Consider the following 13,352-nt stretch of genomic DNA (forward strand, 5'->3'; position numbering starts at 1 on the left):
AACCCCATCCCCCCCAAAAAAAGAAAAATGAGTCTGTCAGATATGCTCAGTCTGTAGGTCAAAGACAATGTCCCAAAGTTGCAGAGAAACTTAGGGTTACTCTCCAGGCAGCCAGCAGTTTCTGTCATTTCTCAAATTTTTTGGAAGTCCTTTATTTGCACTTACTCAGTTAATATTATTTACTTTTCGAGCTATTGAGGGAGTTGAAGATTTGATAGTTACAGTTTTCCTTGTTAACAATTTCAGAAAAGAAATGCACTAAAGAGGTGTAAAGTATATAAGTTTGAAAGACATCAAAAAATAGTTTTTGGTTGGTAATTAGGATAATAGGTAAGTTAAGAACAATGCTTTGGATTCACAAAGATAGGATAGATAATGGGATATTTTCTCTGAATCTGTCAAATGCAAATGGACTAGACATTATTGATGTATTTATTATCTGTATATAATGTATATAGTTATTGTACTTATTATGTATAGTTTTTATATTACTTATATTTTTTATTTTAGACAAAAAAGATAAAATGTGTTGACATTTCGTTTGTGCTCTAATAAATAAAGCTTGCATGGAGATCAGAGGAAAAAGCCAGCTACAATATTAAACATAGAGGTTAGGCAGTAGTAGCACAACCTTTAATCTTAGCATTTGGGAGGCAGAGATTCATGTGGATCTCTGTGAGTTCAAGGCCACACTGGGAACAGAGCCAGGCATGGTGGCACATGCCTTCAATCCTAGTGCTAGTTAACCATAGAGGACTAGAGGTCTGTATAGACAGATAAGAAGTGATAGAGCTGGGCAGAAAAAGGAAGTGATGTCGCTGGGTGGAAAGAGAAGTAAGATGACAGAACACAGAAGGGTTTATAGGCATAAGTATACCGGTAGTATCTCTCTCTGGAGGCTGAGTAGTTGCTAAGGTGAGGAGGGCTGTGTCTTGTCATATTCCTCTGATATTTCAGTTTTCATCATAATATCTGAATCCAGGTTTTTTTATTAAAAAGATCACTTAGCAATTTATCTTACATACTACCATAAGAACAAATATTTTAATCTTTTCAAATAGTTCCACTCCCTATTTACAAAGCATTCAAATATATGAGCATAGGGGGGCCACTCTCACTGCAACCCTGACACATTTACAGTCCTCAGATAGGAAGATAATAAATATAATATTTGAGAAATCTACTAATTTGAACTGTTTTCTATTGCTAATCATATGCTCCAAGAAAGTAAGTGTTTTTTATTTTTAATAACTTTCATGAATACAGAAATTTTAACAGGAATAAGAAACTTCTCAGCTCCCTTCATCATGTAGATGGTGTACTCCATTATCATGGTGTATTGCTATACAGCAGACTGTCTTAACTGCTCCCTATAGCAACAAGGAAGAAAACTGTCACTGAACATCAAAATTACTATTAGGATATCCTTTGATTAATACAGACACTAAAAGGTTAAGTATATAATAATGCAATTTTATGAGACTTTGTTGTTTATATCCTGCAGATATGGAGCAATGTGTGAGCTGTCCAGATGACCATTACTCCAATGCAGAGCACACACACTGTCTGCAAAGACATGTTTCCTTTCTAGCATATGAAGACCCATTAGGGATGACACTGGCCTGCATGTCCCTGTGTTTCTCTGCCTTTACAGCTCTTGTTCTTGGTGCTTTTGTGAAGTACAATGACACTCCCATTGTGAAGGCCAATAACCGCATTCTCAGCTACATCCTATTGATATCCATCACCTTCTGTTTTCTCTGCTCATTGCTCTTCATTGGGCATCCCAACATAGTCACCTGCATCCTGCAGCAGACCATATTTGGAGTCTTTTTCACAGTGGCTGTGTCTACTGTCTTAGCTAAGACTATTACTGTTGTCTTGGCCTTCAAGCTCACTACTCCAGGAAGAAGGATCAGAGGAATGTTGGTATCAGGGGCACCCAATTTTGTTATTCCCATCTGCACCATGGTCCAACTTGTTCTCTGTGGAATATGGCTGGTCACATCTCCTCCCTTTATTGACACAGATACACACTCTGAACATGGACAGATCATCATTGTTTGCAACAAAGGATCAGTCATTGCATTCCATTTTGTGTTGGGATATTTGGGCTCCTTGGCTCTGGGTAGCTTCACTGTGGCTTTCTTGGCCAGGAATCTTCCTGACAGATTCAATGAAGCCAAATTCCTGACTTTCAGCATGCTGGTGTTCTGCAGTGTCTGGGTCACCTTCCTCCCTGTCTACCACAGCACAAAGGGGAAGGTCATGGTGATTGTGGAGGTCTTCTCCATTTTGGCCTCCAGTGTAGGTCTGTTAGGGTGCATCTTTGTCCCAAAATGTTATGTTATTTTGATGAGACCAAATTCAAATTCTCTTCAAAATTACAGGGATAAATCACTTTATTGAACCATTCATATTTTTAAAATTTTAGATGATATTCAAAATATCTGTTTTCCCTTTCCTGTGGATGACTATCTCTTCCATTCCCAGTTTTAATCATTTCCCCATGCAGTTTATTAAGTTTGATAATGTCATCTTTGTCTACCTTACAATTTGGTTGTCATGTGGGTAAGACTATGATATACCTTTTACTCTTATAGTCTTATAGATATACTTATAGTAGACATATTCTCACAGGAACCTCCCTCATCTTCAGGCACTTGAGATCTTTCCTTCCTTCTTCAATTTTCCATAAGTCTAGATGTGGGAAGGTTTCATGGATGGATCAATTGCTTGGTTCTAAATGTACATGTTGAATGGGAGAAACATTAATAAATGGAGCCCTGTTAGTCTTTTTCCCACCTATTTTTTTCTCTGGTATCATGCAGACTACTTTCTAGCACCTTGCATGCTAGTCAGTAGGGTAAAGCTTTCTAGGTGGGTAAAAATTCAACTTTTCTATTTTTGATCAAATAAGTAAGTGTTGTGTCCTGGAATACCACCTAAGCAGGAGGTAGTATAGAGCAATCCTACGTCTCAAGCCTCAAGGATCTATGTGGAAAAAGAGGTGCAAACGTTTTAAGAGGCAGAGATAGCAGATGTCTGCATGGAAGCAATGTCATCTAGAAAAAAAGACTGACAATCATATGAAATCACCAAGACTTTGGAAGGATGCATAAGACCTGCAGAGATACAAGCCATAAAATATCCCAGTACTTACAAGTGGAGAAAGACTCAAATCCCATCCCTAAACAAGAAATATTTTGCAATTCTTGCCTGTTGAAAAGGGAAAATCAGTTTTCTAGTATGGAGTTTTAATGGTTATGTCAACCACATTCTGGGGAATGGTCATGCCTTGTGTTGTAGTTGGCCAACAAAAGACATAATTCATTTGTTTTTCTTTCTTTTTTTGCATTTGGAAAGGAGCTTCTTTTTGTTTTGTGTTATTTTCAACACTTTTTTGTTTTATTATTTTTAGTTTAATTTTATTATTTCCATTTATACTTTGTTTCAGACAGGTAAGAAAAAATATGAAATTGGATTTATAAACAGGTGAGGAGTATTTGGGAGACATTTACAGAGGGGGAAATAGGATCAAAATATATTATTTGGAAAAAGATTAAATAAAAAGGAAAATTAGAAATACATGTGTAACATATATAATTGGTGTGTATATTTACATACAAATATTAAAAGAATTGTACTTCTTGGGTTGATAACAATTCCCCAAGATACACAGACAATCTTACAAGAACATCAATATCAGGCATGAGAAAGATTTCTACAATGAATTTGGTATGGGAATCCAAAAGCCTTTCACAAAATATATGAGCTATGGATACTCACCTTGTTGCCACCCAGAAATGAAAAATGTGGCCGGGCAGTGGTGGCGCACGCCTTTAATCCCAGCACTCGGGAGGCAGAGCCAGGCGGATCTCTGTGAGTTCGAGGCCAGCCTGGGCTACCAAGTGAGTTCCAGGAAAGGCGCAAAACTACACAGAGAAACCCTGCCTCGAAAAACCGGAAAAAAAAAAAAAAGAAAAATGTGCCCTATTTCTTAGGACAACACACATTTCAGATACAGACCTGGAAGTGTTAAGATGAAAATGACTTGTGAGTCTCCTCCCTGAAGACTAGCTTTAGAGTATTTGAAGGTGCTGAAACCTGCCAAGAGAGAAAAAGCAAGTCTAAGTTCTACTCAGCAGTAAAGCCTGTGAACCATCGTAAAGACTATTATGGCAATATATATTCAAAGGTGTGATTGTGGCAAGTATATATTTGGGGTAACCAACACCTGTTTAATTGTCCTTAAGGCACTCAACATATGTTTGTTACTGTAAAACTAGCCAAGTGCCTATTATTATTGATGTCTTGGAGTCTAAGGGAGAGCCAATTATTCCTATTTCCTGAATCAGTATAATTCTGGAAACTTTCTTATATTCCCAGATAATCATAGTCCTGGCCACTCATGGTAAAACTTCTTCTTCAGTACAGTGGAAGTAAAACAGAAACATCCAACTTGTAGATATGTGAGGAAAAAATGGGATGCCAAACTTGATTTGACACATATACAACATGACTCCTTAACCCAGGGCACAAGGAACATCTTGGAAAGGGCCTGTAAGACAGTAAGACAAGTAAGACCTGAAAGATTAGAGTGCCTGCTGAGAGACAGTTTCTTCTCTATAACATTGAAGCTGAAATTATGATGTTTTACATATTTGTCACCTAAATATGGCCTAAATAGTGACCAGTAGACCTGCCAAAGAGATGGAGAAAATCTCACATGTCCCCAACCTAGATTGAGAATTACAGATAATCAATAGGTGTTGCGAGAAGCAGAATCCATCTCTGGTGCATGAGCAGGCTTTGTGGACCCCACTACCTATTGGTGGAATTATTTAGGCCACTCCACGTAGTTAAAAGGAGATTTATTTAATGGCGTAACTTACAAATTAAGGGATAGGTAGGTCGCGGGGTCTGGGGAAGGTGTATCACAGTCCAGCGGTGTTCTCTGGAGCTCTCCTCTGTCTACCTCCACCATCCAGCGTCCTGGAACCAAGAGAGCGTTCGCCGATCCGGATCTCGGGTCCCCAGGCGCCTCCCTTGGCCCCGCCTTGTAGGTGTGACAGTTGCCGAAGTCTCAATGGGGGTTGGAACTTCCAGAACAAAGCTGGAATGGCTACCCACTACATCTCCCCCTTTTTGTCTAAATAAGAAGGTTCTAACCTAATACAAGACTATATACAAAGGAATGGTTATCAAATATTGTCCAGGAATAATGAGGGATAATGACCTAGATAAGATGGAACTACAACCAATGCAAACAATATCAAGCAAGAAACACATATTAAAATCCAGAGAAGTATAGAGCATAGATAAATGGCATGTTACAAAGATCATTCCAAAAGGTGTCCTACCCTAAAGAACCTGAATCTAATACTTAATATGTTCTATCTACTAAGTTGTAACTATAACTGCTAGTCTTCAATCCCATCAAAGACCTGAGAAGGAATATAATGGTACCTGAGAAATGGTAGATGGATGCAAGCAACTTTCGGGAATCTTGCGAGAGTAGACCGAGACAGCTGGCAGCCTGGACAATCACCTAATGTTTCTCAGCATTGTTGGTGCATTCAAATTGGCTACAGGCCTAAAGTATCTGACAGACCATTTTCAGAAGCAGGAATTCTGAAAGACCATCTTACCCTGTCTTGGCAGAGTACAGTGGTCGCTTTCCTTGTGTCCCGCTTGTCCAGAAAGGATAGCATTGCATTTGTACTGTCAGCTGTCGAGGCAAGGGCAGTTCTTTGCCCAGTAGGCCATTTTGTGCCAAGAAGACAAACTTCCAAATGGAAATGTCTAGAAGCCCAACATTCTCTCGGGATCAAATTGGTGCAGCCAGGAGCAATTGTGTCTCGCATCAACAGAATTCTAAGTTATTTAAATGCCATATTCTCTAGGTCTATGAAGTGTTTGAAGATTACCTGTCCATCTGACCTATGTATCTGTAAATCTGTATAACCTGACTAACGTAACTATAGAGATGACAAGCATAGGTGACTATAAATCTACAAGTCTTATCTACTGAAATAACCTAAGGACTAAGGCTTCACGTAAACAAGGTAGACAGTCTATAAGCAAGTGTATGGTAAAGAACGATGACTTCAAAGTTGTGACAATACACAAGATGTTATAACAGAGGTAGGAGTGTATAGTGTGATATACAATATGACAATAATCTTAAATATATATCAATATTTATAACAGAGGTAGGAGTATGTAGTGGGATATGCAATATGACAATAATCTTAAATATATATCAATATACCGAATATCCTAAACAGAAGTAGAACATACATAAAGTATGACAGATATAAATTTACATTTGTATCAATATACAAACATTTCAAATAAGAGTAGAAATATATGTACATTATACCAAGTATAGTTCTGTATTTGTATCAATATACAAATTATCTTAAACAGGAATATAAAAATAGTTTACATTTGTATCAACATATAAGAATCCATAACAGTGTAAATTACAGTGCAAATTATTTAAGGCTGCTATTTTACTAAATTTGTTTACTAGTATACACAATAATCTACCATAATGTCTTATACGTATCCATTCCATTTCTTCTTTTCCTTTTTTTTTTTTTTTTTTTTTTTTTTGGGAGTACTGAGTTTAATATTTCCTTCCATCCCCAACCCTGTAACCATCATCCATAACCCTGAGAATTATGAAACCAACCAGTGTTTGAACACTGTGTGAATTATTACGATGAATGCCAAAATGGTACAGGCCAGATATGCCTTAGGAAGGTCGTATATTTCCAGGAAGATGTTATTCATCATACAGGCAAAAAGGTTTTCAAATTCTTGTGAGGTAATGTTGTCAGCCATATTACCAGAATTACTCAAAATTTGTCAGTCAATTTTAAGGTGTAAAATTATCAGGTACTTTTACTTACCTTTCGTGGTTTTGGGGGGTGTAGTAGCACTTTTCAGCCAGCAGGTGGCGATGGTACAGCTCCAAAGCAGGGCCTGCTGGTGATCTTGGCTGACTGCAGATCGCTGGAGTCAAGATGGCGGAGCCGAGCCGCAGCTGGCGTGCGTGCACTCAGGAAGCGGAGGAGTGCCTCTTTCGCTGGTCTCAGAGCTAAGCTAGGGAGCTGAGACCGGACTAGCTGCTCCCTTTTTCGGGAATGGAACCGTGTAGGTGTTCCCTGGTTATATGGAACTTTGCAGGCGGGTTTAGGTACCCGCTAGCCGGGGAGGAGGCTGAGGGCAGGAGCCACCCAGGCTTTTGGGATTTGCCCCACGTGAGCGCCAGATATTGGTGGAATTATTTAGGCCACTCCACGTAGTTAAAAGGAGATTTATTTAATGGCGTAACTTACAAATTAAGGGATAGGTAGGTCGCGGGGTCTGGGGAAGGTGTATCACAGTCCAGCGGTGTTCTCTGGAGCTCTCCTCTGTCTACCTCCACCATCCAGCGTCCTGGAACCAAGAGAGCGTTCGCCGATCCGGATCTCGGGTCCCCAGGCGCCTCCCTTGGCCCCGCCTTGTAGGTGTGACAGTTGCCGAAGTCTCAATGGGGGTTGGAACTTCCAGAACAAAGCTGGAATGGCTACCCACTACAACTACCTATGATGGGACACCTCGTGCAGCCTTGAGGCAGGGAGAAGGGCTTGGACCTGCCCCTACTGAATGTGCCTCACCATAGAAGGCTTTGCCTTCTTGTTGGAGGGAGTTGGGGGTGGATTGGGACGGGAAGGCTGAGGGGGTGGGGGGAGGGAAGAGAGGGATCTTTGGTGTGTAAAATGAATGAAAAAATTTTCTTAATAATAGAAAAGGAAAAAAAACTGAAAATAGTAGTAATATCACAGAATTCTTAAAATGTTTGCAATAAAATGTCCAGAATTGTTAAAAAGTAAAAAAAAAAAAAAATGAAGTCTCAATTCTGAACACTTATGCCCCACATACAAGGGCATCCACATTTGCAAAGGAAACATTTGTAAAGCTTAAATTGTACATCAAACCCCAAACATTAATATTTGGAGACTCCAACACCCCACTCCCACCAATGGACAGATTTTCCAGACAGAAACTTAACAGAGAAATAAGGGAAATAACAGATGTTAGAACTCAATGGACATCTACAGAACACTCCACTCAAATGAAAAGAATATACCTTTTTCTCAGCACCTCATAGAACTTTCTCTAACAATGACTACATACTAGTAACAAAGCAAACCTCAACAGATACAAAAAAATGGAATCATCTCCTGTGTCTTATCAAGATCATGGCTTAAAGCTAGAATACAACTACAACATAAATTACAAAAAGCCTACAAACTCATGGAAATTGAACAGTGCTCAACTGAATCACCTCTAGGTCAATGAAGAAATAAGAAATAAATTAAAGACTTCCTTGAATTAAAGTAAAATGAATATTCCATTGTTTTATATGTGAAGAGAATTTAATTATATTTAATTAAATGACATGTATGTTAAATAAATGCCATGTTTGATGAACATTAGCATTTGAATATATTAAGCATATGCTAAAAAAATCATAGAAATATCATTAATGATAATTTCTATCTCTTTGCATGAAATTAGCATTTTCATAATGTTTAACTTGAAAGAGTTTTCTTATTATGATAAATAAATCATTTTTCTCATCGATTAAACATATTCTCTCATACAGGAATGCATCATAATCCCTTTTCAAGTACATTGATTCTTAGACAATTTCATACTGATATATAATGTACTTTAAAATACTTATAGTGTCAGAAGGAAACATATTGAGTATTCAGAATTCATATTCTGTCTTCAAAACATATTCCTGGGTGATTTACTCTTTAATATTTTATACTGTTTAGTTTTCAAAGAGTAGTTTATAAGTTTAAAAACATAATTTGGTATTCAAGCATTAGAAATGTAGCCCTGAGTTATACATATTATTAGATATGTTTAATGTGATGCTTTTAGGAAGGTGAAGAGTAAAAAGTGAAATTACAATAAAATGTCATAATGCATCAGTCAATTCATAACATAGTAAATAGAATCAAAATACTTTTTATATATGAATGTAATTTTTAATTAACAAAAATTATTAAAGGGGAAAGTGCCATGATTTTATATATATATGGTTTAAGTCATGGGATTTTTTTAATGTTTCTCTTGAATGAGAATTCCAAGACAAAAACAGTGCAGAGTGAATGTATAGGACTGTGGTTTAGTTAATGGGTGGCATTCAGAGATAAAACATGATTTTTATGAATTTCCACAATAATAAAATGCCTCTTATCAGAGTGACCTATTTTTACAAATAGCACTTACATGGAAATTTTGCATGTAAATATTACAAAGTTCACTGCAATTGATGGACTTTTTTATGTTTAGAACATCTCCCATAATGCTCATGAACCTTTCTCAGAATAGTAACATGGAAGTATAATTTTTTTAGAAATTTTTTTTGCTACTGATGAGGTCATCAGGAACTCATATTTTACCCAACATGACTTTGACATTTTCCTTCCCTTTTGGTCAATGTGATGATACATTGGGAGTTCTGGATAACCTAACTTCACTATAAAACAGTAGTTTGAGATATGTTAATTGTTTAATTATGTCTGTGGAGTATCTTTATGTTATGTAGAACTTGCAGCCTCATCATGTACAACATATTTAAAACTGGTAATCTACACCAGGTATCCAAAGGTGAGGCTGTGTAGCAGAAGTATAGCACAGCCATTTCCTAGGGGAATGGTGACAGTCATGAAGCCAGCAGAGCTGCTTGATAAAAGTCCACCAAAACTGAGCTACATGATGCAATCTTTGATATGATGCATATAACTTTTGAGTATTATATTCTCTAGCCCATTTTCCTGGTAACAGGCTTGAATATGTTTTCCTAATCTATCCCAAATTTATAAATCTAAAGTTTCCTGATTTGGAAATCATGCTTTACAAATTGTAAGAAAACAATTTAAGTTTTAGCTTAAATTGTAGTATTAACTTTAATTACCTTTTTTTCTTTAATGTGCATTGTATTTTTTCTATAAAGAGTCTTCTTTCTTTAGACTCCTTATGGCCCATGACTTTTCCATTTTTTCTTCAGTTCTTTCTTTTTACCTCTCTCTTACCTGGTCCAGATGGCTCCATAAACCCTTAATTGAAGTCCTGTCCTTACCAACAAATAGGGCTTAATTCTGCAGCATCCCTGTTTGTGCATCAGTTGCTGAGGCCCAGTCCTAGCAGTAAACAGGTTTCAGAGAGGATGTAAGGATCAGTCAAAGGGTAAATCGAGTCAGACACTCAGATGGGAAGACATTGAAAATCTGACAGACTAGTAATCAGAACACTTCTTTATTTATAAAAATTTCAGAGGCATTCATGATTATATCAAGAGATACAATTCATATCATTTTGTCCCAAGCATTCTCTGCTCCCTTGTGTGGAGTTAAAGATTAAGTATAGATACAATGTATTTTATTATCCATCCTATGTCCCTGAGGTTATGATCAAGGCCATGACTCTCTTAGAAGTAAAGCCAGAGACAAGGTGTGGATCCCCCTCACCAAGCTGGGTAGCCTGGTTAAGGACATGAAGATCAAGTCCCTGGAAGAGATCTACCTGCTGTATCTGCCCATTAAGGAATCTGAGATTGTTGATTTTTTCCCTGGGTGCCTCCACAAAAAAATGAGGTTCTGAAGATCATGACAGAGCAGAAATTGCCGTGTGTTAGCCAGTGGAGCAAGTTCAAGGGTTTTGTCCCTCCAGGGAACTACAATGGTCATGTCAGTCTTCCATTCATGGGTCCATCATCTTGGCCAATCTTTCCATTCTCCCCATGAAGAGAGGCTACAGGGGGAACAATATTGGCAAGACCCACACTGTTCTGTGCAAAATGACAGGCTATTGTGGCTCTGTGTTGGTACATCTCATCTTCGAACCCAGAGTCACTGGTGTAGTCTCTGCTACTGTGCCCAAGAAGCTACTAATGATGTCCAATATTCTTGACTACTATACATCAGTCAAGAACTTCACTGATACCCTGGGTAACTTAGTCAAGGATCCCTGTGATGCATTATTAAGACCTACGGTTACCTGACCCCTGACCTCTGGAAAGAGATTGTATTTACCAAGTCTCCCCATAAGAAATTCAATGAACACTTTGTAAAAACCCACACCAGAGACTTGTTCAGAGGACCAGACACTGGTTATGGCTACCACATAAGGCTTTTTATACAAGTAAAGTAAGTAAAGTGAATTAAGTCTGTTTTAAAAAACAGAACGACAAATTATAATATCTTCTTGTTCTTCTTACATTCTTCTATGTTATTCTTACCCCACCTACAGATGCTGTTATGTTATCCTCATCATTCTAGCTCTTATTGCTGAATTCTTTAGAGGTTTAATATATATTTATTCCTCTATCTTTTGGGTTATGTTTCTAAGAAATTCTAAGTATAGTGTAAAAGGAATTTGGTGCTCTGAACTGCTGCCAATTCTCCTATCCTGCTGAATGTTTGTCAACTTCTTTCAAATTTATATAGTTCTGTTTTGTTCTTGTGTTTGCTCTGGGGCAGATAACAATCTCCAAAGCATAGAGAAGATTCCCAAGTAGGGCCAACTAAGGTTACATCCCTGAAAACAGGGTCTAGTATGTTCAGGATTTCTTCATGGGGGGGTTAGAAACAATTTCCTCAGGAAAGATATGGGTAAATCATTGTGCTAATAGCCCCCAAGAGAGAAGCATGCAAAGGTTTAACTGGAAAGTAATGAGCATCAGGTCAACAATCCTATCATGTGGCTCAGCTTTTCTCGAATCTGGTCCAGCATTTATGCTTGTTTGGTGACTTTCACCATTCTCTAGGGAGATGGCATCTTTCCCTTTTGTATTTATTAATTTTGAGATTTGTATATCTAGTTGTGTGGCACATATTGTACTTTTTAACCTTTATGATTGGGAGAACAAGAATTAGAATTATAATAATTCCTAAAATTATACTCAGATTGATAATTAAACATAAGAAATTTTGTCCTGAAACAAAGAATGTCATGGACTGTAAGAATTTATTTATTTATAACTTATGAGACTGAAGAAGAGTCTGATTGGGTGAAGCTTACAGCTGTAATTGGTTGATATAAAAGTTGAATATCTGTAGACAAGTTGGAATTATTCCATATGCCATGGACATCAGTTTTAATCTGTTCCCAAATCACTTTGATGAATTATATTGATGTGGGGTAACACATATCCTCTTAAACTAAGAATAGCAAGAATTAGTTACTCTAAATTAATATTTTGAATCTTATTATCTATATATAGAACTGCTTCTTTTAATGCATTTATTCTGTCCTCTAAATTTTTATCAGTCTTTTCTTGTATAAATAATGCTAAAGAGACATTTTTTGAAAATTGTTTAATGTGCTCTGCAGTTTGTATTTATTGAATCGAAGTGATAACAGAGGTGATCATAGATTGCATTATTCTAATTAATACAGTAATTCCAAGTATAAGATGACCTACAAATATCTTAGGTCCAGTAAGAATGTTAGTGACTGTTTTTAATACTTGTATACCTGGATCATCAAACCAAGGCTGGCTCATATTTACAGGGAGTAAAACATTAGAGGTGATTTATTACAACAAAAATTCTTTTATCATACGGGGAACTAACACAATTAAAACAGTACAAGATGAACATTTTACAGTGTAAGCAGATTTAGATTCAGAGACCATAAAATCATCTTTCATATTTTCTATTAGTATAGCAAAGTGAGCAAAAACACAGACCTGTACTGCTAATATTTCTGGATCTTTAATATTGGGCCTCTTTAATTCTACAAAATTTGAAGCAGCCTGTATGTGAAATAGTCCTTTTTGAGGTTTATTTGTATAAAGATTCCAGAATATAGGTGATGGCTATCCAAGACCATTTATTAATAAAAACTGGCTTAGGGATAGAAGAATCATCCCATGAATAAGGCATATTATTCTCAAGGTGTTATCTATAATCAATATCAAGACTGTATATAAACCAACAACAAATTTGTAAAAGTGTGGGAGGAATTGAAATAAAATCTCTTTCTTTAGAATAAAACAGTCATGACAATAAGGATATTTCATTGTTCTACTAATATGTTTCCAAATTACATCCATTGTCTTATAATTTTTTTACAAGGAGAAATGTCAGGAGGTTTGTCATAAGTTTGCATAGGTGTTTCAAAGGTTAACCGATGGACTTAAATTTAAGAATCCATATGTCTTGTATTCCAGCTAGATTAGGAGAATTAGCAAGCAAATATCTGGGCATACGGTATACACATCCTGGAGGCACGTTTCTTGTTTTGGTAGTAAAACATGTAGGAAATCTAGTGTAACC

General features: G+C 36.9%; 1 protein-coding gene across 6 annotated transcripts in view; it reads left to right on the top strand.

Annotated features, from left to right (window-relative positions):
- The window catches only part of LOC131900530 (vomeronasal type-2 receptor 116-like), a 51,175-nt gene extending 48,766 nt beyond the window's left edge, over positions 1-2,409 (top strand). For all 6 annotated transcript variants that reach the window (XM_059251787.1, XM_059251785.1, XM_059251784.1 and 3 more), the window contains one exon: positions 1,505-2,409. In XM_059251787.1, coding sequence (XP_059107770.1) covers positions 1,505-2,409 — 905 coding nt within the window. The remainder of the gene's footprint in view (positions 1-1,504) is intronic.
- Positions 2,410-13,352: the final 10,943 nt, after the last annotated feature.

The sequence above is a fragment of the Peromyscus eremicus genome, unplaced genomic scaffold (genome assembly GCF_949786415.1).
Source record: "Peromyscus eremicus unplaced genomic scaffold, PerEre_H2_v1 PerEre#2#chr22_unloc_1, whole genome shotgun sequence".
Classification (NCBI taxonomy): Eukaryota; Metazoa; Chordata; class Mammalia; order Rodentia; family Cricetidae; genus Peromyscus; species Peromyscus eremicus.